We start from the raw sequence: 25,963 nt of genomic DNA on the forward strand, positions 1-25,963 counted from the left end.
AACCCCATCTCTACTAAAAATACAAAAATTAGCTGGGCGTGGCGGCAGGCACCAGTAATCCCAGCTATTTGGGAGGCTGAGGCAGGAGAATTGGTTGAATCCTGGAGGCAGAGGTTGCAGTGAACTGAGATTGCATCACTGCACTCTAGCCTGGGCAACAGAGTGAGACTCTGTCTCAAAAGAAAAAAAAAAAAAAAAAGAAGAAACAAAATATTTTAAAAGCAAACCAGGCATGGTGACATGCACCTGTAGTCCCAGCTACTCACGAGGCTGAGGTGGGGGGGATCACTTGAACCTGGGAGGTCGAGGCTGCAGTGAGCCAAGATCATACCACTGTACTCCAACCTGGGTGACAGAGTGAGACCCTCACTCAAAAAGAGTATTTCTGTGGTGAAACCAATTAATATTTACAGCAAGTAATAAAGACTAAACATAGCTTCAGTTCAGGTTACATTTTATATCCTAATGAGTTGTGGCACCATTAACAGCAAAAATAAAACAAAACTTTAGCATTCAGAGTTTTTTAGATTTCTGAATGGCCGGCAGGGCTTAATGACTCATGCCTGCAATCCCAGCACTTCTGGAGGCCAAGGTGGGTAGACTGCCTGAGCCCAAGGGTTCGAGACCAGCCTGGCCAACATGGTGAAACCTTGTCTCTACAAAAGATACAAAATTAGCTGGGTGTGGTAGCATGTGCCTGTAATCCCAGCTACTCAAGAGGCTGACGCTGGAGGATGGGTTGAGGCTGCAGTGAGCCATGACTGTGCCGCTGCACTCCAGCCTGGGTAGCAGAGCGAGACCCTGTCTCGAAAAAAAAAGAAAGAAAAGAAAAAGTATTTCCAAATGGCAAATAAGGAACTCTGGACCTGACCTGGGTTGTTACTACTACTGCTGGTATGAAGACTAGGCCTTATACAAAGGACTAAGATCTCATGTCTACCTTTAAGAAGCTCATGTTAGAAAGATCAAGACACAGGCAAGAATGACAGGAACAGAGCTGAGGATAAGAGACATCATACTGGCCAAGGTCTCAATGGTATAAGAAAGAAATAGGTGGAAGAAAGGCAATTACAATCAGACATCTTTAACTGAGATAATACTTTCTTCTCTTCAGGGAACTGTTTTGTTACAGCAGCCCCTTGATTCCATCTCTCAAGAAGTGCCAGAAAAAAAAAAGAAAGAAGTGCCAGTTGGGTGCAGTGGCTCAAGCCTGTAATCCCAGTGCTTTGGGAGGCTGAAGTGGGAGGATTTCTTGAGGCCAGGAGTTTGATACAAGCCTGGGCAACACAGCAAGACCCTTGTCTCTACAAAAAATTTCAAAAATTAGCTGGGCATGGTGGCATGCACCTGTAATCCTAGCTACTTGGGAGGCTGAGGTGGGTGGATCGCTTGAGCCCAGATGTTTGAGGCTACAGTGAGCTATGGTGGCACCACTGCATTCAAGCCTGGGAGACAGAGGGAGAGCCCATCTCTAAAAAAGTAGTGCCTTCTCTTGATCCACTGAGAAAGGGTTCTACTGAGGTTAGAGGCTGAAGAATGCTGATTCAGGACCATACTCTACCTTGTTTCCCACCAGTCTTCAAGAAAAGCTTGCCTATGCTTGGCTGGGATACACAAAGAGACATAAAATTAATACTCTGTAGCTGCATTTCCCACTTTCTATGATATTAGACCATCTTAGGTCTAATTCAGTGCTCTTCCTGTTTATCAACACGTGACTTAGAGCTGATCTTGCTCTAAGATTTTAGGGGAGACTTCTTTCTCCTGGTTCTCCTAACATCTGATCTCAAGAAAATTCACCTACTTCCCCTCTACTGTACTCTTCCAAGAAGGTACATGGAACACAAGAGAAAGGTACAATTATGTTTGTAAAACACAGCTAAGAGTTTGTATCAAATAATCTGTACATTTTAACTTGTTTGCTTAAAGTAATCTGCTAAACTCTGATTGACAAGTCATAGTTATTAAAATATGAACTTCTGGCCAGGAGCAGTGGCTCACACCTGTAATCCCAGCACTTTGGGAGGCAGAGGCAGGCGAATCACCTGAGGTTAGGAGTTTGAGACCAGCCTGGCCAACATGGCGAAACCCTGTCTCTACTAAAAATATAAAAATTAGCCGAGTATGGTGGCACACATTTGTAATCCCAGCTACTTGGGAGGCTGAGGCAGGAGAATCACTTGACCTCGTGAGGTGGAAGTTGCAGTGAGCCGAGATCACACCATTGCACTCCCGCCTGGGTGACAGAGTGAGACTCCGTCTCAAAAAATACAGAACTTTCAGTTAGTCAACCAAGGTGTAAACAGGTCAACAGACCTGTTAGAATAGGAAGCCAGTGGATAAGACTAGGAAGAACACTGTCAAACCTTAACTCCTCATGGCCAAAATAAACACTAAAGTTGACTGACAAGCAATTAATCTGTACTTTCTATAGTAGAAATGGCACAAAAATGTTGTTACATAAAAACACTTATCTGAAAATATAAAAATATAACACCTGTTGGTTTATAAGACCAGCTGAGAACTGGATGAAATACTAATGTCTAAGAACCTCTTTAAAAATGAATACTTTGAGGCCGGGTGTGGTGGCTCACACCTGTAATCCCAGCACTTGAGGAGGCTAAGGCGGGCAGATCATGAGGTCAAGAGATCAAGACCATCCTGGCCAACGTGGTGAAACCCCGTCTCTACTAAAAATACAAAAATTAGCTGGGTGTGGTGGCATGTGCCTGTAGTCCCAGCTACTCGGGAGGCTGAGGCAGGAGAAATCACTTGAACCCAGGAGACGGAGATTGCAGTGAGCTGAGACTGCGCCACTACATTCCAGCCTGGTGACAGAGTGAGACTCCGTCTCAAAAAAAAAAAAAAAGGAATACTTTGGCTGTGTGCAGTGGCTGATGCCTGTAATCCTAGCACTTTGGGAGGCCAAGGTGGGAGGATCTCTTGTGCCCAGGAAAGAGAGGCTGCAGTGAGCTGTGATCACGCCACTGCATTCCAGCCTGAGTAACAGAGACCCTGTCTCAGAAAAAAAACAAAACAAAACTTTCAGCAGTGAGTACAGTCATTCAATCTCCAGATACTGTCATTTTTTTTTTTATACTCCACTCCAATCTGTCAACTCCTTAGTTTGGCATTCAAGTTCCTCTACTACCTACTTATATCTTACTTTCCACTTCTCATCTACATGAGTCACACAGCTCAGTTAAGTCAAGCTCCTTGTTAATCTTTATTTTGAACCTTTCATAGGAGATGCCCTCACTGTTCCTCCCTATTCATCCAAATCCTTCTAATCACTCAAAGGCCAATCCACCTCCTACCTCTTCTATAAGATGCTCTCCAACCCAACCTTTAACAGTTCTGTATACCTAGCCTTGGTCACTATCATATAATCTAACATTAGATTTAGCCTTGGTCATTATCATATAATCTAACATTAGATTTATGTATTTTTTATGTTTTGCCATTCTTTCCCAGCTCTTCTACTCTTTTGGCCATCCCTCATGTGCCTACCACAAAATATATATTTTGTTAATACTCCTCCTTTGAAAGGAAAAGAAAATAACTCCATCCTGCTCTCCATCATCCAGATATACATTTCCCTATACCTCCTAACCTTTTCATGTATTACTACAAATTGAAATTGGACTTGATCCCAGGATTGGTCAAATATAAGTCACAGTTTTCAGTGAACACGCAGTATTTACACAAAAAGCTCAATCTGCCTGAAGGAGAGACAACTTAGATTTATCTAATAGAGTTCCTCATTAAGCCCAGTCATACTTCTGACCTTAGCTGGTGGGAGAAGGTGGGGTACTCTCATTATTTATTTTGAAACCATCTTAATTTATCAACTCACCTATTACATGGGCAGACACAAAGGCCACAGCATTTGTTGAGTTCTGTTAAAGTCTTCTCTGTCTCTCTCATGTCTTTATTTATTTGGTCCAAGCCTTCTTCTATGCGGTTTAGTTGTTCTAAGAATAAGTTGTGAAGTTACACTTTGTGTTCCATTCACAGTGTCAACCAGAAAATGCTATTATTATGGAACAGCAAACTTCAACCTTGAATCTACCAATAACTCCCCACAGTGAGTATGTCAGTGTCAAAAGGTATTAGAAGCTATTCAACATGGTAACAATCTTTCACGTACTGATCCGGAGGCACCTAGCCTCTTGCTGTGGAAAAATTTGTTCTAAAAAGCTTGTATATGGCTTGTATGGTAGGGTGGCTCACGCCTGTGATCCCAGCACTTTGGGAGGCCGAGGTGGGCGATGAACTGAGGTCAGGAGTTCAAGACCAGCCTGGCCAACATGGTGAAGCCCCATCTCTACTAAAAATACAAAAATCAGCTGGGTGTGGTGATGGGTGCCTGTAATCCCAGCTACCTGGGAGGCTGAGGCAGGAGAATTGCTTGAACCCGGCAGTTGGAGGTTGCAGTGAGCTGCGACTGCACCACTGAACTCCAGCCTGGATGACAGAGTGGGACTCCCCCTCAAAAAAAAAAAAAAAAAAAAAAGAATCGTGTATAGTAGGACCAAGGGACGGTTATTTAGAGATCATCCTTACAACCAAGTTAAGGGTACCTTGACCAGGTCAAATCCCCATCATTTCTATAATAGGTTCAAAACCTGAGGGCTATTATAAGAGTAATAAAAACTAGACCTGATTACTCAGGGCCAACTCAACTCAAGTGTTTCCAAGCATACCTGAATCTAGATCTGTTTTAGGACTTAACTTGATTTCTGAGGATGATGTAAGAGTATCATAATGTCTGGCCAGACATGGTGGCTCACGCCTATAATCCCAGCACTTCGGGAGGCCGAGGTGGGCGGATCAAGAGACTCTTGAGGTCAAGAGTTCGAGATCAACCTGGCCAACATGGTGAAACCCTGTCTCTACTAAAAATGCAAAAAATTAGCTGGGTGTGGTGGTGGACACCTGTAATCCCAGCGACTCAGGAGGCTGAGCCAGGAGAATCACTTGAACCTGGGAGGTAGAGGATCCTGGAGTAAGCCAGGATTGCACCACTGCACTCGAGCCTGGGTGACAGAGCAAGACTCTGTCTCAAAAAATAAAAAAAATAAAAAAAAAATAAAAAAAAAAGGCTGGGCATGGTGGCTCACACCTGTAATCCCAGCACTTTGGGAGGTCAAGGCAGGTGGATCACCTGAGGTCAGGAGTTTGAGACCAGCCTGGCCAACATGGTGAAACCCCGTCTCTACTAAAAATACAAAAACTTGGCTGGGCGTGGTGGTGGGCGCCTGTAATCCCAGCTACTCAGGAAGTTGAGGCAGGAGAGTCACTTGAACCCAGGAGGAGGAGGTTGCAGTGAGCCAAGATCACGCCATTGCACTCCAGCCTGAGCAACAAGAGTGAAACTCCATCCCCCACCCCCCAAAAATAGACAAAAACAGCGAAACTCTGTCCCCCACCCCCAAAAAATAGGAAAACATAGCTGGGTGTGGTGGCGGGTGCCTGCTATCCCAGCTACGTTACTATCATAATGTCTAAGGCACATATAACCAATACACAAAATAAGCCATGCTGGCCTAACACATACTTGGTATATACAGTTGGGCATTTTTGCCTGCCATCCCAAATAGACAGTGAACATGATATATAATTCAAATCAGAAGACAAGAAGTAAACATAACATTCTTATTTTACAAAGGGAAGGCTCTCCCAAAGGCTGAAATTTGTATGTGGCTAATTTGATAGGGCTTTTTGGCATCATAGTCAAATTAAGAATTTCTGCTAATAATTTAACTTACCCTTTTGTTCATCCAGCATAGTGATGGTCTTGATTCCTGCATCCTGAGACTAAGAGAAGGGGGGAAAAGGCTGATAGTACAACAAAACAAACCACAAACAACAGAAACAGAACCTATAAGAGCTGACAAATAGCAAGACAGAATAATTTAGAAACCCAAGCTCTCAGAGGATTAGAGCTACAGACAGAACTAGTATTCTTAAACTAACACACTTTAACATAGCAGCCCCCCAAAATAATTAAGTCACAAACTCATAGTGAATTCATCTTCCCTGTCATATTCCAATACTGTCAAAGGGAAAAACAGAAAATTCCCATTAGTGCATGGTTTGACAATTTCAGCAACTGTTAATTTCAAATAATAAAGCGTATTGATACATTACCCTTTAATACTAATTCCAGCCAGAAGTATTAGGATCTCTCCTATAAATTTCTATACTTAAGTTGATGATTAACATTTTCTTACCTCAATGGCTAAACCCAGGATTCTCCTCGTACTTTCCAGAGACTAGGAAAAAACACAGAATTTTAGCATTCCAAAATATGTAGAAAAAAAAATCTGATCACAGGCCAAATTCATGATGTTATTCTATCTTTAAAAATTGCCAGCTCAGGCCGGGCACAGTGGCTCATGCCTATAATCCCAGCACTTTGGGAGGCCGAGGCAAGAGGATTTCTTGAGTACCGGAGCTCAAGACCAGCCCAAGCAACATAGTGAGACTGTTTCTATTAAAGGAAAAAACAAAAAGAATTGCCAGCCTATCCTTCCCTTTAAAACAAAACAATGGCCAGCTGTGGTGGCTGAGGTGGGCAGATCACGAGGTCAGGAGTTCGAGCCCAGTCTACTCAACATGGTGAAACCCCGTCTCTACTAAAAATACAAAAATCAGCTGGGCGTGGTGGCACGCACCTATAATCCCAGCTACTTGGGAGGCTGAGGCAGGAGAATCGCTTGAACAGGGCAGGCAGTGGTTGCAGTAAGCCGAGATTGCATCACTGTACTCCAGCCCGGGCAACAGCGAGACTCTGTCTCAAAAAAAAAAAAAAAAAAAAGTAAGTTGATCACTACATTTTTGGTTATTTTCAGGCGCTCCTTAAGAGAAAATGTGTAAGGACTTCCATTGCGATGTTGAAAGAAAGAGTTTTTTGCCAGGCGCGGTGGCTCAAGCCTGTAATCCCAGCACTTTGGGAGGCCGAGGCGGGCGGATCACGAGGTCAGGAGATCGAGACCATCCTGGCTAACACGGTGAAACCCCGTCTCTACTAAAAATACAAAAAATTAGCCGGGTGTGTTGGCGGGCGCCTGTAGTCCCAGCTACTCGGGAGGCTGAGGCAGGAGAATGGCGTGAACCCGGGAGGCAGAGCTTGCAGTGAGCCGAGATCGCACCACTGCACTCCAGCCTGGGGCACAGAGCAAGACTCCGTCTCAAAAAAAAAAAAAAAAAAAGAAAGAAAGAGTTTTTTTAAAAAAGAGAGAACATTTGGATGGTGAAGTTCATGGGAATAAAAATTTTATAAAGTCATAAAAATTTAATGTAGGTAGAAATCTAAGTAAATTACAGATATTAGGAAATTGTTAAATAGAAGTCTAGCATTTCTCAAATACATAGTAGAGTATCTTTGTTGCACTTAATATTAATAATTACCTAAAAAATAAAAATCATACAAATTGTTTTCACTTTAGTTTTCTCGTGAGTTAAAAAGAAAATAAAAACCGGCAACGGCACTAAGGAGCAAATGTGTTCTTTGATATTAATGGACTAGGAAGAGGCCAAAATGGTCCCTAAGAAGGCTCTCTCACCCCTCCAATATGAAAACTGAAATAGAATTATTTACTTATTTTAGGTAAAACATTTACCTCATCAGTAATCTGGTGACCTCTCTGTTGAATTTCTTCTGATGACAGATTATCCATGATGAATCAAAACTCTATTAGGCACAGAAATGGAAATGTGGATATTGTATAAGAATAAGGATATATAAAAGTTTGCGTGAGCAAAAAGTGTAGATTTATGTAATTTAGGAAATTATCAGGAAAACAGGATAAAAGAACCTCTCTCTGTATCTATTAGTCTACCACAAGTAAAGAAATCAAGACCGAGAGAGGCTAAATGAATGTTTAATAAGAGTGCCAAGGGTGAACCTAAAATACAGGTTTTAGAACTTCTAGGGAAGTACTCTTTCCAACAGGAAACTGGATCCTCTACTTAGAGAAGCAAGGCATTACTGGAAGACAAGCATTGAAAGACTATTAAAATGAATTTCCGGTTGTTCAATGTTCTTCATGTGTTGTCTGAACATGGAAAAGCAGTAAGTGAAGAAAAGTCCAATTTAGTAAAGTAACAAAACTTGAAGTTATGTGCCTGAAGAACACAGGAAACATTTCTAAATATGCCAGTTGTCCAGGATACTCACTGGTGAAAATACTTTCACTCTTAACAAGAAAAGGGAAATGCTGGTACAAACAGCTCGGAAAAGACTAAGGTTTTTATTACACATTAGACTCTTCCCCTCCAGTGGCTTATATTGTTTGTTGTTTCAGTGGAGTCCCTAAGAAACCAAACAATTATTCTCCTATATACGGTAACTCAGAAAGAGATCTCACAGACATCCAAGCTAAAAAATAAAACATTTCGTAGGTGTTATTCAGCACGGCTGTTATCTAATTCCTCTTTGAGAAGTCATTTGGAGTAATAACAAGCATTGTGCAATGGCTCTAGGTTCTTTCTTTGTTACATTTGCTAGCTTTGTATGAATTTTCTCAAAACTCATTTATCAAAACTCACGGTCAATGACACAGATAAACTCTGGTTCTTATTACAGATTTGCCCCCAGGAATCTGGCAATGTCTGGAGATGCTTGATTGTCACAACTTCGGCCAGGTGACGGGGCTGGTTACTGGCATCTAGTAGGTAGAGGCAGGGAAACTGCTTAACATCCTACAACACTCTTCAGGAAAGCCCTCTAGCAAAGAATAATCTGACCCAAAATGTCAATTTGAGGTGAGAAACCTTGCCATGGATATACTCTTTGATAAGCAGAAAACTTAATTCCCCAAGAATGTACTGGACTGAATTCTTGGAAGGCAGAGATTTTATCTTTGTATCTCTAACACCTAATAGGATCTGACGGTAGATACTCCAAAAATAGCTGAATGAACAAATAAGTAGAAAAACAGGGTGTACGCTCAAAGTATTTACGTGGCTCTTAGAAACAGTAGCACAAAGCTCGCAAAGAATCACTAGAGCCAGGCCGGGCGCGGTGGCTCACGCCTGTAATCCCAGCATTTGGGAGGCCGAGGCGGGCGGATCACAAGGTAAGGAGATCGCGACCATCCTGGCTAACACGGTGAAACCCCGTCTCTACTAAAAAATACAAAAAAAAAATTAGCCGGGCGAGGTGGCGGGCGCCTGTAGTTCCAGCTACTCCGGGGGCTGAGGCAGGAGAATGGCGAGAACCCCGGGGGGCGGAGCTAGCAGTGAGCAGAAAACGCCCCACCGCCCTCCGGGGGAAGAGAAAGTACCCCACAAAAAAAAAAAAAAAAAAAAAAAAAAAAAAAAAGAATCACTAGAGCCACAAACCAAAAACTGCTATTAGAAGCGTATGATATGATCACATATAAATCTTTTCAGTCACTTTTGGCTGGGCATGGTAGCTCATGACTGGAATCCTAGCACTTTGGGAGGCTGAGGTGAGTGGATGGCTTGAGCTCAGGAGTTGGAGTTCAGCCTGAGCAACATGGCAAAACCCCATTTCTACCAAATATGCAAAAATTAGCCGGGCATGGTGGCGCACACCTGTAGTCCCAGCTACCGGGGAGGGTTGAGGTGGGCAGATTGCTTGAGTCCAGGAGGTTGAGGCTGAAGTAAGTCAAGATCATGGCACTGCAATCCAGCCTGGGTGACAGAGCAAGACCCTATCTCAAAAAACAAACAAACAAAAAATTTAAATCTTTTCAGTTGTTTTTAGTTGAACCACTACTATCATTTTATTTTTTTTATTTTTTTGAGATGGGGTCTTACTCTGTTGCCCAGGCTGGAGTGCAGTGGTGTAACCCTGACTCACTGCAACTTCCGCCTCCTGAGTTCAAGTAATTCTCCTGCCTCAGCCTCCCAAGGAGCTGGGATTACAGGCATGCACCACCACACCCCACTAATTTTTGTATTTTTAGTAGAGATGGGGTTTCACCATGTTGGCCAGGCTGATCTTGAACTCCAGACCGCAGGTGATCTATCCACCTCAGCCTCCCAAAGTGCCGAGATTACAGGCCTGAGCCACCGCGCCCGGCCCTGTTTATAATTCTACTGTCATGTCTTATGGTTTAAGATTTTGAGGGCCAGGCGCAGTGGCTCACGTCTGTAATCCCAGTACTTTGGGAGGCCGAGGTGGATGGATCACAAGGTTAGGAGATCGAGGCCAGCTTGATCAACATGGTGAAACCCCCTTTCTACTAAAAATACAAAAATTAGCCAGGCGTGGTGGTGAGCGCCTGTAATCCCAGCTACTCGGGAGGCTGAGGCAGGAGAATTGCTTGAACCTGGGAGGGAGAGGTTGCAGTTAATCGAGATCATGCCACTACACTCCAGCCTGGGTGACAAGAGCAAGACTCTGTCTCAAAAAAAAAAAAAAAGAAGGAAAAGAAATGGAAGGGAGGGAGGGAGGAAGGGAGGAGATAAGAAAACAAGCAAGCAAGAGGCCAGGTGCGGTGGCTCACGCCTGTAATCCCAGCACTCTGGAAGGCCAAGGCAGGCGGATCACCTGAGGTCAGGAGTTTGAGACCAGCCTGGCCAACATGGTGAAACCCCGTCTCTACTAAAAATACAAAAATTAGCTAGGCGTGGTGATGCATGCCTATAATCCCAGCTACTCAGGAGGCTGAGACAGGACAGTTGCTTGAACCGGAGAGGCAAAGGTTGCAGTGAGCCGAGATCATGCCACTGTACTTCAGCCTGGGCAACAGCAAGACTCCGTCTCAAAAAAAAAAAAAAAAAAAAAAAAGGCAAGCAGAAAGGAAGTAAAAGAAAAGAGAAGAAAAGAAGAAAGGAAAAGTAAATAAGCTTCTTGGAAAGAAATACACAGAAAAAAGGCCCTGGAATTTAAATAAGGACTTGGAAGATCCATGTGGCTTCACTTGTAAAACTGGAGAGCTACTCAAGAAGTAATGAAGAAAGAGCACTTTAAATCACCATCAGGCCAGGCGTGGCGGCTCATGCCTGTAATCCCAGCACTGTGGGAGGCAGAGGTGGGCAGATCACTTGAGGCCAGTAGTTCAAGACCAGACTGGCCAATATGGTGAAACCCCAGCTCTACTAAAAAGAAAATACAAAAATTAGCCAAATGCAGCAGTGCACGTCTGTGGCTTGAGCCTGGGAGGCAGAGGCTGCAGTGAGCCAAGACTCACTGCACTCCAGCCTGGGCAACAGAGCAAGACTGTACGAAAAAAAAAAATATATCACCATCAATTCCACAGGGTCCTGCAAAGAATGATTTTATAAGATAATTCTTTTTATACTGGTAAACAAGGATTTTGCAGCTAAAATATTCTACCAAATTAGTTTCCTGCCTTATTCCTTCTCTGAAAATTAATCACAATAAAGCTCCTCAATGAGTTACACTCAAAGGGTTTATTACTGTTCTTCTAAGTTCAGCCTTCTCTTTGGCTTCTTCTGATAAAGTCTACTTCCATGGTAACCAGTGCATCCGCAGCAAGAGGAAACTTCTGTTTATAGCAGGATAGCATAGTGGGTGAGTGAGAATTCCAGCATACAAATTCCAGCCTCACAATGTATTTGTTGTGTGACCCCAAGGAAATTACCTAACGCCACTAAAACTCGGTTTCTGTATTTGTAAAACAAGGATAACATTCTATTTCATAGTTTTGTTTTTTTTGTGAAGATTAAAAAGAGATGATCTACACAAAGTACTTAGTACAATGCCTTGCACATGGCCGGTGTTCAATGTTAGCCATTATTTTAATATTTTTACTGAAGTGGAAATAAATAGTAGGCAAAACAAAAGGAAAATAACAATGTTGAATATGAGTCACATTTATGTAAATGTAGCTGAAAGTAATAGCTACTAAATATTAATAGTTCCAACTGCAAGGCTAAATTTGAATATTAAAGTTAATGATATAAAGTATAGGCTATATACTTTTTTTTTGAGACATCGGAGTCTCACATTTTATTTTATTTTACTTTATTTTATTTGAGACAGAGTCTCGCTCTATTGCCCAGGCTGGAGTGCAGTGGTGCAATCTTAGCTCACTGCAACCTCTGCCCCCGGGTTCAAGTGATTCTCCTTCCTCAGTCTCCCGAGTAGCTGGGATTACAGGTGCCCACCACTACACCTGGCCCTTTTATTATTATTATTTATTATTATTTTTTTTTTGTAGAGGCAGGGTCTCACTACGTTGCCCAGGCTGGTCTCAAACTCCAGGCTCGAGTGATGCTCCTAGCTCAGCCTCCCAAAGTGCTGGGATTACATGTATGAGCCACTTTGCCTGGCAAGGGTCTCGTTTATGTTAAGGATGGCTTCCTCCTTTTACTTCCTCTCTCGGCTTTCCTTTCTATCTCCTTCTACACAAACAACTTTAACCATTTTTATATATAGGCCCCAAAACTATGCAAATATACATACATATTTTTTTCTCTTTTTAAAAACTCTTTTCTTTTTACCATACAAAGTCTATAACTCAAATGCAAATATACTAAGTATACCACAGAATCATATCTACTAAACAGCTTGGTTTCAGGCCAGATGCAGTCACATTTGTAATCCCAGCACTCTGGGAGGCCAAGGTGGGCGGATCACCTGAGGTCAGGAGTTTGAGATCAGACTGGCCAACATGGAGAAATCCTGTCTCTACTAAAAAATACCAAAGGCCGGATATGGTGGCTCACGCCTGTAATCCTAGCACTTGGGAGGCTGAGGAGGGCAGATCACTTGAGGTAACGGGTTGGCCAGCCTGGCCAACATGGCAAAACCCCGTCTCTACTAAAAATACAAAAATTAGCCGGGCATGGTGGCATGTGCCTGTAATCCTAGCTACTTGGGAGGCTGAGGCAGGAAAATCACTTGAACCCAGGAGGCAGAGGTTGCAGTGAGTGGAGATTGTGCCACTGTACTCAGGCTTGGGCAACAGAGTGAGACGCCATCTCAAAAAAAAAATAAAATTAGCCGGGCATGGTGGCGGGCACCTGTAATCCCAGCTACTCAGGAGGCTATGGCAGGAGAATCGCTTGAACCCGGGAGGCGGAGGTTGCAGTGAGCCAAGATCGCACCACTGCACTCCAGCCTCAGCAACAGAGCGAGACTCCATCTTAAAAAACAACACCACAAAAAAACAAAACAAACAAAAATCAGCTTGGTTTCAAAGGACACTGAAGCACAAGATTCAAGACAGAAATCATATTAACAAGTGGGAAAGTCCCACTAAAAATCAGGAACCAAAAAGAAAACCAAAATTACACTTTCAGGCCTATAGTCCCAGCTACTCAGGAAGCTGAGGCAGGAGGATCATCTGAGCCCAGGAGTTTAAATGTAACCTGGGCAACATAGCAAGACCCTGACTCTAATTACAAAAAAATTAAACTTCAGTTTTACAGAAGCACCTATGGTAACTTAATTGCTCAATGCTCAACGCCTGGTCTTCAAGTCCCTGTCAAATTTGGAACTTCCACAATTCTACTCTAAGTGACCCAGGAGTAATACTGGGGAAGTAGATGTAGGTTTGATTATAATCAATTTTATTAACCCTATCAATGAGAATGGTTATGTGAACAGAAAGGGGATGTTCTATGTGAAAGATAAGAACGGGGCTCAAGAGCCGGAAGCTGGCAATCTACCCAGGAAGAGACAATGTGGCAGGCATAAGTGTGGTATCTGCCAGGGAGATACCAGGTACAGGGTGAGATTAATTGGCAAGCATTTACCCTGCCTGAATGAAATATTCACCGAAACCATCCACATAGTTTAGCTCTGATTAAGTTCACTTAGATGCTTTATTTATTTATTTATTTATTTAGGTAGAGATAGGGTGTCTCACTGTCTTGCCCAGGCTAGTCTTGAACTCCTGGCCTCAAGCGATCCTTCTGTCTTGGACTCCCAAAATGCCAGAAGGCGTGAGACACCACACCCAGCCACTTGGATGCTTTCTGGTTAGTTTTTCAAATATTCCGATAATTAGAGTCAGAAGCTACAGATAGAGAATATAAGCACTCTGCCGGGTGCGGTGGCTCATGCCTGTAATCCCAGCACTTTGGGAGGCTGAGGCAGGCGGATCACGAGGACAGGAGATCGAGACCATCCTGGCTAACAAGGTGAAACCCCATCTCTACCAAAAAACATAAAATTAGCTGGGCGTGGTAGCTGGCACCTGTAGTCCCAGCTACTCAGGAGGCTGAGGCAGGAGAATGGTGTGAACCTGGGAGGCGGAGCTTGCAGTGAGCCCAGATCGTGCCACTGCACTCCAGCCTAGGCGACAGAGCAAGACTCTGTCTCAAAAAAAAAAAAAAAAAAAGAGAGAGAGAATATAAGCACTCTTGTCCCTGGAAAAGGATACCCCCAACAGAAAAGAGTGGCATTCTTGCTTATACAAAAGACAACATAGTATAGTGGTTATGTGCCCAATATCTGAAGGCATAATGGTTTCAAATCCTGACTACTGTTAACTTTTCTGTGCTTCAGTTTCCTCATTAACTGAGAATAATAATGCTTACTTTAAGTGTTGTTACATGGATTGAGCTAATTCAAGCATAGTATTTAGAGCAGTGCCTGGCACACAGTGCTCAATAAAACTATTATAACTTTTCATAATAATTATGAAATATCTCTCGTGATTTTGGCCAGGCATGGTGGCTCATGCTTATAATCTCAGCACATTAGGAGGCCAAGGCAAAAGGATTGCTTAAAGCCAGGAGTTTGAGACCAGCCTGGGTAATAAAGCAAGTCCCCCATCTCTACACAAAATTTAAAAAAAAAAAAAAATCACCCAGGCCTGGTGGCCTGCAGCTGTAGTCCCAGCTACTCAGGAGGCCGAAGCAGGGGGATCACTTGAGCTCAGCAGTTTGAGGCTGCAGCAAGCTATGATCATGCCACTGCACTCCAGCCTTGGTGACATAGCAAGACTGTCTTAAAAAACAAACAAAAAAACACAAACACCCTGATTCTCATTTGTGTGGGTCAAAATCCAAGTATGATTAAGTCCAAAAAATTATGATTTTAAATTATCAAAAAAGAAAAAATAGTCATAATGTAAGGCTTCAGTGGTGAGGCAGGAATATAATGTGTGTGTGTATGTATGGAGGGCAGGGGATAGCTTTCAAGACAGAACACATATGGTGAAGAGCTTTGTATATTATACCAAGAAGTTTGAAATTTAGTTTGCTATGCTGCCTAGGTTGGTCTTGAACTCCTGATCTCAACTGATGCTCCCACTTCAGCCTCCCAAGTAGCTGGGACTACAGACATACCACCACACCTGGCTCGAGTTTTATAAGTATTGAAAGGCCATCTAAAGTAATTTCAATTTCCAAAACACTGTCAAAATAAATTTAAACAAACTTTACATCTACGTTACAGAATCTACAGAAAGCAACAAGAAGAGAGAATTCTGGAAAAACATAGGAATCAGTGATTTAAATACTTTAGTAGCAATACAACCTAAATTGAAACCCAAACCAAAATGTCAGTGAATCTAAATGAATACAAATGGGCTTCTTCTACTCTTAATATTTTAAAAAACACAGTACATTTTGTTTCCTGGCTCCATAATCCACTTCCTCTAATTGTTAGAGGCACTGGATCCGTCTGTTTCAAGTTTCTACCTACCACAGCAAAGAAAAGAGCAGTCCTGGCCGGGTGAGGTGGATCACGCCTGTAATCCCAGCACTTTGGGAGGCCAAGGCAGGCCGATCATCTGAGGTCAGGAGTTTGAGACCAGCCTGGCTAACATGGTGAAACCTCGTTTCTCCTAAAAATACAATTAGCCAGGCGTGGTGGCGCATGCCTGTAATCCCAGCTACTCAGGAGGCTGAGACAGGAGAATCACTTGAACCCATGAGGCAGAGGTTGCGGTGAGCCGAGATCACACCATTGCACTCTGGCTTGGGCAACAAGAGTGATACTCCGTCTCAAAAAAAAAAAAAAAAGGGAAAAGAAAAGAGCAGTCCTTGTCATCTGCCCCTCTGTCAACCTACAGATCTGGAAACAAAATATAGTAATGGAATAAAAAGTTCAGCACTCTTGGAGATAAGCAACATTATAATATTATACATGCTAATATGTACACAATGTGGAGCACAAACATAGCTCAAAAACAGATGTCCAGAGTGTTGCAGATAAAGGAACCAAATCGGGGTGGGGGTGGGGGAAAGCCTGAATTCAGAAAAAAAGAAGGCAGCTGATATCAAAGAGCAAACATCCTCTTTTTCCTTTTCGTTATTCTAATCTACAGGAGCCTTGACCTCCCAGGCTCAAGCGATCCTCCACCTCAGCCTTCCGAGTAGCTGGGACCACAGGCACTGGGCACCAGGCCCAGCTAGTTTTTTTTTTTTTTTAATTTTGTAGAGACAGTCTTGGCATGTTGCCCAGGCTGGTCTCAAACTCCTGGGCTCAAGCGATCCCCCTGCCTCAGCCTCCCAAAGTGCTGGAAGTACAGGCATGAACCACCGTCCGGCCCTAATCTACTTTCATCTGGTGGAACCAGTTAACTTTGCTAGAATTGTGTTATGATAATGAACACCATCACAGAGATTACAGAATTCTCAAGCCCGTAAGTTTTAGCTCAATCTTCATTTTAAAAATGAGCTGATTAGGCCCAAAGCAGTATCTTCCAAAGTGCTGAGCAAGAATATGATTTTTATTTATTTATTTATTTTTTTATTTATTTATTTTTTTTTTTTTTGAGACAGAGTCTTGCTGTGTCACCCAGGCTGGAGTGCAGTGGCGCGATCTCGGCTCACTGCAAGCTCCGCCTCCCGGGTTCAGGCCATTCTCCTGCCTCAGCCTCCCGACGAGCTGGGACTACAGGCGCCCACCAACACGCCCGGCTAATTTTTTGTATTTTTAGTAGAGACAGGGTTTCACCGTGTTAGCCAGGATGGTCTCGATCTCCTGACCTCGTGATCCGCCCGCCTCGGCCTCCCAAAGTGCTGGGATTACAGGCTTGAGCCACCGCACCCGGCCAAGAATATGATTTTAACTGTTACATATGAAAGAGGTATATATTTATGTATTTATTATAATGGATGCTAAAAAAGCTATAAAATACATAAAAACCATGATTTCACAGATTATCACTTTGGAAGTGGGCAATGTTTTTTTTTAAAAAAACCATTAAACATGAAGTAAAATAACAACAGCACTCTAAATGGCAAAAATTATGATAGTGGTATGACTCAGGTGAAGACTCCACAGCTGTCCCATGAGTACAGGCCTGTTTTTGTTTACTTTCTTTCTGGTTCTGGGTTGTGTTCTGAATGATTAGAAAAGATGTGACCTTAGACCGGGCACGGTGGCTCACGCCTGTAATGCCAACACTTTGGGAGGCTGAGGCGAGCAGATTACCTGAGGTTGGGAGTTCAAGAACAGCCTGACTAACATGGAGAAACCCCGTCTCTACTAAAAATAGAAAATTAGCCAGGTGTGGTGGCGCATGCCTGTAATCCCAGCTACTCGGGAGGCTGAGGCAGGAGAATCGCTTGAACCCGGGAGGCGGAGACTGAGGTGACCCTAGATCGAGATATTGCACTCCAGCCTGGGCAACAGAGTGAAACTGTGTCTCAAAAAAAAAAAAGAAGAAAAGAAAGAAACGATGTGACCTTTAGTTAAGTGGGCTTGTGTATTGTACCTAAGTTCATTCAGTGTACAAGAAACAAACATCAAGATACATATAGGAATTCCACTGTTTATTTGGCACAGTAAGTCATCCTTACGCTGGAACTATGATAACACCAACTTTGTAGTGCATAAACACATACTACAAGCACCTAAAGAAAAACCTAGCCTGAGACAAATATTCAAGCCGCAGGCTAAGTGATATGATCACTTCAATTACTTTCACATGACCTGTCAAAGGAGCATGGCAATGTAAGGTGTTTCTCTTATTTGCTAAATTTCTTTCTTTTCCTGAGATCACTCAGATCACTGGATCACTGAGCTGAGACCACCCAGTAATTTATAAAGCAAAGAGAAGAAATTTAAGCCAGCTGCAAAAATTTGGGTAAGTAACAAGGAGCTGAATGTTAATCACCAAAACAATGGGATAAATGTCTCCAGGGCATATCAGAGATCTTCATGGCAGCCCCTCCCATCACAGGACCTGAGGCCTAGGAAGAAAAAATGGTTTCGTGGGCAGCCTCAGGACTTGGGGCCCTTAGTCCCAGCTGCTCCAGCTCCTGGCTAAAACGGGTCAAGGTACAGCTTGGGCTGTTGCTTCAGAGGGTGCAAGACCCAAGCCTTCGTAACTTCCACGTGGTGCTGGGCCTGCAGGTGCACAGCAGTCAAGAATTGAGGTTTGGGAACCTGTCTAGATTTCAGAGAATGTATGGAAATGCCTGGATGTCCAGGCCAAAGTCTGCTGCAGTGGAAGAGACCTCATGGAGAACCTCTGCTAGGGCACTGCAGAAAGGAAACGTGGGGTTGGACCGCCCCCCCACCCCCACAAGAATCCCCACTGGGGCACTGCCTAGTGGAGCTGTGAGAAGAGGGCCACCGTGTTCCAGACTCCAGAATGGCAGGTCTACAAACAGCTTGCACCATGAACCTGGAAAAGCCGCAGGCACTCAGTGCCAGCCCAGCAGAGCAGCCTCTGGGCCTGAACCCTGCAAAGCCACAGGGTCAGAACTGCTCAAGGCCTTGGGAGCCCACTCTTTGCATCAGCGTGCCCTAGATGTGAGACATGGAGTCAAAGGAGATTAAAATAAGCTTTAAGATGTAATGGCTGTCCCACTGGATTTTGGACTTGCATAGGGCCGGTAGCCCCTTTGTTTTGGCCAATTTCTCCCATTTGGAATGGGAGCATTTACCAATGCCTATTCTGCCATAGCATCTTTAGAAGTAACTAACTTGCTTTTGATTTTACAGGCTCCTAGGCAAAAGGGACTTGCCTTGCCTCAGATGAGACTTTGGACTTGGACTTTTGGGTTAATACTGGAATGAGTTAAGACTTTGGAGGACTGTTGGGAAGGCATGATTGTGTTTTGAACTGTGAGGACATGAGATTTGAAAGGGGCCAGGGGAGCTGGGCATGGTGGCTCATGCCTGTAATCCCAGCACCTTGGGAGGATGAGGTGGGTGGATCATGAGGTCAGGCGTTCGAGACCAGCCTGGCCAACAGAGTGAAACCCCGTCTCTACTAAGAAATACAAAAATTAGCCATGTGCAGTGGCTCACGCCTGTAATCCTAGCACTTTGGGAGGCGGAGGCTGGTGAATAACCTGAGGTCAGGAGTTTGAGACCAGCCTGGCCAACATGGCAAAACCCCATCTCTACTAAAAATACAAAAATTAGCTGGGCGTGGTGGCAGGTGCCTGTAATCACAGCTACTCGGGAGGCTGAGGCAGAAGAATTGCTTGACCCTGGGAGGCAGAGGTTGCAGTGATCCAAGATCATGCCACTGCACTCCAGCCTGAGCGACAGAGCAAGACCCCATCTCAAAAAAAAAAAAAAAAATTAGCCAGGTTTGGTGGCACACATTTGTAGTCTCAGCTACTCAGGAATGTGAGGCAGGAGAATCACTTGAAGTGTTGGAGGTTGTAGTGAGCCAAGATCGCACCACTGCACTCCAGCCTGGGTGACAGAGTGACTCCATCTCAAAAAAAAAGAAAGAAAGGGGCCAGGGGCAGAATGATACAGTTTGGCTATTCATAATCTCATCTCGAATCTGGTGGGAGGTGATTGGATTATGGGGGTGGTTTCCCCCATGCAGTTCTCATGATACTGGTTTTATAAGGGGCTTTTTCCCCTTCACTGTCTCTCTCCTGCCATCCTGTGAAGAAGGCGCTTGGCTTCTCCTTTGCCTTCCACCATGATTGTAAGTTTCCTAAGGCCTCCTAAGCCATGCAGAACTGAGAGTCAATTAAACTTCTTTCCTTTATAAATTACCCAGTCTCGAGTATTTCTTTTTCTTTTTCTTTTTCTTTTTTTGAGTTGGAGCCTGACTCTGTCTCCCAGGCTGGAGCTCAGTGGCAAGATCTCGGTTCACTGCAACCTCTGCTTCCCAGGTTCAAGCGACTCTCCTGCCCCAGCCTCCGGAGTAGCTGGGATTACAAGCATACACCACCACGTCTGGCTATGTATTTTTAGTAGAGATGGGATTTCATCATGTTGGCCAGGCTGGTCTCGAACTCCTGATTTCAAATGATCCTCTCTCCTCGACCTCCCAAAGTGCTGGGATTACAGGCGTGAGCCACCAGGCCCGGCCTCGGGTACTTCTTTATAGCAGTGTGAGAACGGACGAATACAGACTCCATTCCAAGAGATGACAAATAGCAAAAGGCAAAATGATACTCCCTTCTTTTTTTCCCTCTCCCACTTTCATGTCTTTACGTTTCCTCCTACCATCAACTGCCTTTCCTAACATTGTGGTGACTAATGATTAAAGAAGAAAAAAACGACGAGATGAAACTACACTTTACAGTACTTTTTCCCCCCACCACTCCAAACCCGAACTATGAAATGCATTATTTTCCTGATCCTCTAATTTGTGCAGTAATACCGCGAGGTAAGGCTGAACCTTTCTAGAGAGCAAGGGCTATCCAATACCAGGAACCTCAGAGTCCTTCCTCAAGCCATTATCTCAGAGCTATCTGATCACCGTGGTCACCATACACGCAGTCTATTAATGTCAACCACGGCAACACAGTAAAGGTGACGGGCGGAAAGTGATATCTGTTTAATTTCGAGGAAGGGTCCAGAGAATCACCATCCAGCCACCCTTCCTCCACTGGCCCCTCGATGTTCTCCCGGCACCTCCCGTCCTCGCCCCGGGCCCATCTGCCGAGTAAAGGCCAGAGCGCCCCCTCCTCCGCTTAAGCCCGACTCCACCAACTTTTCAACCAATACGATACACTCTTTCTTCTCAGGACATACTCTCAGACTTCATCCCGGCCAGCTCCCTCCGTCCCACTCCTGGAGACTCACCAAGCGGGCGAGGCCACTCCTCTCCGGCCGCAGCTCGGACACCCCAACTCCGGACCTGGCGCTGCTCCCTAGTCGCGCCTGCGCGCGCCGAGCCCGCGCGCCTGCGCACTTCCCGTTCGCCGCGGACACGGACACACCCCTGCAGCTGGAGCCAATCACGGTGCTGGGGGTTTAAATGTCCCTGCCACGCAGGCGGAGAGTCTGGGAGTTTACCAGTTAACCGGATAGATTTCAGTCCTGCCCGAAGCTGGGAGGTGTTCATGATCTAAACATTTACTGAGGACAAACCGTGTGCCAGGCACTGTGCTGGATGAACGCTGAAGAAAAGAAAGCGAATAGAATGCTTTCCCTGCCCTTCAGCGCCTTTCAATATGTCTAGACTAAGATATAGATATGTAAACAAATTATAGTGGCTAGAATACAGTGCATAGCACATAGAAAATCTGAGGCGCCTTTGGCTGATAACGAACAAAGCGTTTTATTCTTAGGGATGTCTGGAAGGGTTCCCGGAGGAAGTGACTTGAGCCATGAAGGATAAGTAGGAGTTCCCCCGGAAATCCGGCAGAGAAAGAGCTAGTTTTCCAGGCTCTGGGGAACGGCTAATGTCCAGAACAGCGTAACGCCTTCTGGAAATTTCTAGTAGTTCATCCTTGTTAGAGGCTTAGTGCTAATCGTACATCCCCGAGTGTAGAGGGAAGAACGCTTTAGAAGGCCAACAATCGCTAGATCTTGGAAGGCCTTGGAATTTTAGACCACTTTGTACTATGGGCACTGAAAGCTACTGAAGAGTTTTAAGCAGATGGATGATTATTGTAAACTATTTGCTGCAGGAACCCTTCCATGCACCTCTAAGAATAAAATAAACTGCTGGAAATCAAAAATAGAAAGTGCTTCACCAAGCACGGTGGCTCACACCTGTAATCAATCCCAGCACTTTGGGAGGCTGAAGTGGGCAGATCACGAGGTCAGGAGTTTGAGACCAGCCTGGCCAACATAGAGAAACCCCACCTCTAAGCCGGGCGCGGTGGCTCAAGCCTGTAATCCCAGCACTTTGGGAGGCTGAGGCGGGCGGATCACGAGGTCAGGAGATCGAGACCATCCTGGCTAACACGGTGAAACCCCGTCTCTACTAAAAACACAAAAAATTAGCCGGGCGTGTTGGCGGGCGCCTGTATTCCCAGCTACTCGGGAGGCTGAGGCAGGAGAATGGCGTGAACCCAGGAGGTGGAGGTTACGGTGAGCCGAGATCGCGCCACTGCACTCCAGCCTGGGGGACAGAGAAAGACTCCGTCTCAAAAAAAAAAAAAAAAAAAGAGAAACCCCACCTCTACTAAAAATACAAAAAATTAGCCGGGCATGGTGGCAGGCGCCTGTAATCCCAGCTAGTCGGGAGGCTGAGGCAGGAGAATCGCTTCAACTTGGGAGGCGGAGGTTGCAGTGAGCCGAGATCATGCCATTGCACTCCAGCCTGGGCAACAAGAGCGAAATTCCATCCCCCCCATAAAAAAAAAATAGAAAAAATAGCTGGGTGTGGTGGCGGGTGTCTGTAATCCTAGCTACATTACTATCATAATGTCTATCACTGCCTGGCAACAGTGCCAGGCTCCATCTCAAAAAAAAAAGTGCTTCAAGGAGGAAGTAGTCTATTCCTTAAGGGATCAAGGAAGATGAAGCCTGAGAATGTTTTTTTTTAATTTCATAACACAGAGGTCACTGATTATCTCAGTGAAAGCTGTTTGTTGGAATGCTGGGGTTGAAAAAAACAACTTAGTAGTTTGGAGATGGGGGAGATGTAGAGATGGGGACAAGTTGTAGAATGCTTTTGGAAAGTTTGGCCTTGACAGGGAGGAAGGAGGGAGAATGATGAAGGATCAAGATTTTTTGTTTTTGTTTTTTTGATTTTTGTTAGAATTAAGACTGGAGAAACTTGAGCATGGTAGGGAAGATTCAACTGAGAAAAAAATTGTTGAATAAAGGAAGAGAAGGGATAGCTAGTAGGCAAAGATCTTGAAAGGGTAAGAATAGAGGCAGTTTAGAGGCAGTTCAAAACACTGGTGAGAGTAATGGTTTTGGAAGAGGGGAGGGAGGGAGAAAGAGAGAGAGAGGAGGTATCTCCCCAATTATGAGAGGAAGTATGTTTCTGTATATTTAGTAACAGGAAGTTAAAGTTCTCATGTGCTGACTTGTTTTCTCTGTGAAGTTGGAGATGGGGTCATCTTCTGATAGAAAAGGAGGTGGTATTGGGAGTTTAAAGGAAAGTTGAGAAGATTTGAAATATTGTAGAAAGTAATACAACAAGTTGACAGAAAAATGTTGTAGGACTGGTAAGCAATATTGAGGGCCTTTTTAATATGGGCAAAAATAAACTCACCATTTTCTGCCCTCCTGTGTAAATTTCTCAAGCAGCAGTCACTTGTTGAGGACAAAGGTGGAGAAAATGTATGGTTGAGTTCATTAGTTCATTTAGGGTTGTGATGGTCATTGATATAATTCCGTGGTTCTCAACCAGGGACGATTTTGTCCTCCAGGGGATATTTGGCAATGTCTGGAGATGCTTTATTGTGATGACAGGGTAACGGGGGTGGGTACTACTAGCATCGTGTCCAGCAGTGCTGCTAAACATACATACACACACACACACACACATATGTGAAGTGCCCCTCCAATATTATTGAGATTATAACATCTCTGTTTAACAAGACCGTCAATGCCTCAAATAAAAGTAAGCAGCGGCAGGGCACAGTGGCTCACGCCTGTAATCCCAGCACTTTGGGAGGCCGAGGTGGGCGGATCACATATGTGTGTGTGTATATATATATATATATATATATATACATATATATAGACAGAGAGAGAGAGAGAGAGAGAGAAGGTCTTGCTCTGTTGCTCAGGCTGGAGTGCAATGGTGTGATGTCGGCTCACTGCAACCTCTACCTCTGCAGCTCAAATCCTCCCACCTCAGCCTCCTGAGTAGCTGGGACTACAGGTGTGCACCACTACTGCTGGCTAATTTCTGCATTTTTTGTAGAGACAGGGTTTCACCATGTCACCCAGGCTGGTCTCAAACTCCTGGACTCAAGCGATCTGCCTCCCTTGACCTCCCAAAGTTATAGGATTACATGTGTGAGCCACTGCTCCCAGTCTGCTGCTAAACATCCTATAATGCACAGGATACCCCTGACAAAAAAGTATATGTTCCAAAATGTCAGTAATCCCAAAGTTGAGAAACCATAATCTAGCATTACCTTGGCACTCACCAATATCTGACTGTGGTCTTCTACAGGCTTTTCCTTGAATGATGGCCCAGAGTTTATAGGTTAAAATAGTTCTTCCAATGCATGCCTTTGAAGGAGAATAGAATGAGCAGCGTACCACAACCCTTGAGTGTTTCAAGGACTTGTGATGTCACAAACATGGAATTGGAAGTTTCCTAAACCTCTAGAACAAATCTGGATTTACATAGAAGAGATGAATATAGCCGCTTCCTTTCTTTTCTCTCTCTTTTCTCTTTTTTTTTTTTTTTTTTTAAGATGCAGTCTCGCTCTGTTGCTAGGCTGGAGTGCAGTGGCGAGATCTCGGCTCACTGCAAACTCCGACTCCCGGGTTCAAGGGATTCTCCTTCCTCAGCCTTCCGAGTAGCTGGGACTACAGGCACGCACCACCACACCCAGCTAATTTTTGTATTTTTAGTAGACAAGGGGTTTCACCATGTTGGCCAGGATGGTCTTGATCTCTGGACCTCATGATCCGCCCACCTCGGCCTCCCAAAGTGCTGGGATTACAGGCGTGAGCCACTGTGCCCTGCCGCTGCTTACTTTTATTTGAGGCATTGAAGGTCTTGTTAAACAGAGATGTTATAATCTCAATAATATTGGAGGGGCACTTCACATAATTATCAACCTGAATGTCGTTTCATTTATCTGACTAGTCTTAGTCACTAAAATTAGGTTTCTGAGGGAATGGGTATGGGCTAAGTTTAATAATAAATATAGGCGGCTGGGCGCGGTGGCTCACACCTGTAATCCCAGCACTTAGGGACGCCGAGGGGGGCGGATCATTTGAAGTCAGGAGTTTGAGACCTGCCTGGCCAATATGGCGAAACCCCTTCTCTACTAAAAACACAAAAATTAGTTGGGCCTGGTGGTGCACATCTGTAATTCCAGCTACTTGGGAGGCTGAGGCAGGAGTATCACTTGAACCCGGAAGATGGAGGTTGCAGTGAACCAAGACAGCGGCTCTGCACTACGGCCTGAACGACAGAGCAAGACTCCGTCTCAAAATAAATAAATAAATAATAATAATAATAAATGTAGGCTGGGCACGGTGGCTGACACCTGCCATCCCAGCACTTTGGAAGGCCAAGGCAGGCAGATGACTTGAGCCCAGGAGTTTGAGACCAGCCTGGGCAACATGGTGAAACCCCGTCTCTACTTAAAAAATATTATAAATACCTTAGGCATGAGTAAGAATAAAATCAGTATTACGAAATGTCTGCTCTGTGATAGGCAGCATTCATAGATAAACACTTGACCTATGTTATTTAATCCTAGCAACACCCCGTGAGATAACATTATCCTAATTTTAACTCAAGAACCTGAGGTTCCACGAAGAATTGTAATTTACCCAAAGTCACAAATTATTAGTAGCTAGTCCAAGATCTGAAACTCAGGTCTGTCTGTTCTAAAGCTCTTGCACCTTCCATTAAACAGTAAGTTTTACAAGGAAGGAGAGTTTTCAAAATTTAGCCTGAACAGTTGCCACTGACTAAAGGAAATGGCGGGACACCAAGGAAGAGAGTAGGAGCTACAGGGAGGCCGGGAAAGAACAAGGGGAAACAAGGAGAATGAAAAAGGGACCAAGGAGGCTGTTCATAGCGTCCAACGCTGCGTACTGACTCTCCCGCAAGCGGGCCTGCCTTTGTTCTTCCTCCATTCTTTTTGAGAAAAACCTCTTCCTGTGTGTCCGTTGTTCACTCTCTTGTGTTCAAATAAAGCTAGATTATTGAGAACGGCGGACCGCAAAGGAAAAAAAAGCGAGCGTGACGGCCTC

At 44.4% G+C, this 25,963-nt stretch overlaps 1 protein-coding gene across 2 annotated transcripts in view; it reads right to left on the reverse strand.

Annotated features, from left to right (window-relative positions):
- Positions 1 to 24,254, reverse strand: part of SNAP23 (synaptosome associated protein 23) — a 43,924-nt gene extending 19,670 nt beyond the window's left edge. The window contains exons 1-5 of one of the 2 annotated variants that reach the window (XM_058427535.1): positions 24,172 to 24,254; positions 7,629 to 7,699; positions 6,237 to 6,278; positions 5,772 to 5,820; positions 3,857 to 3,974 (exon numbers count right to left, since the gene is read on the reverse strand). In XM_058427535.1, the coding sequence (XP_058283518.1) occupies positions 3,857 to 3,974; positions 5,772 to 5,820; positions 6,237 to 6,278; positions 7,629 to 7,685 (266 nt within the window). In that variant the 5' untranslated portion in view covers positions 7,686 to 7,699; positions 24,172 to 24,254. Of the gene's footprint in view, positions 1 to 3,856; positions 3,975 to 5,771; positions 5,821 to 6,236; positions 6,279 to 7,628; positions 7,700 to 20,914; positions 20,992 to 24,171 lie in introns of those variants that run through there. The other variant, XM_032176021.2, reaches the window with a different exon arrangement.
- Between the last annotated feature and the right edge of the window lie 1,709 nt (positions 24,255 to 25,963).

Source organism: Hylobates moloch, unplaced genomic scaffold, assembly GCF_009828535.3.
Source record: "Hylobates moloch isolate HMO894 unplaced genomic scaffold, HMol_V3 SCAFFOLD_14, whole genome shotgun sequence".
Classification (NCBI taxonomy): domain Eukaryota; kingdom Metazoa; phylum Chordata; class Mammalia; order Primates; family Hylobatidae; genus Hylobates; species Hylobates moloch.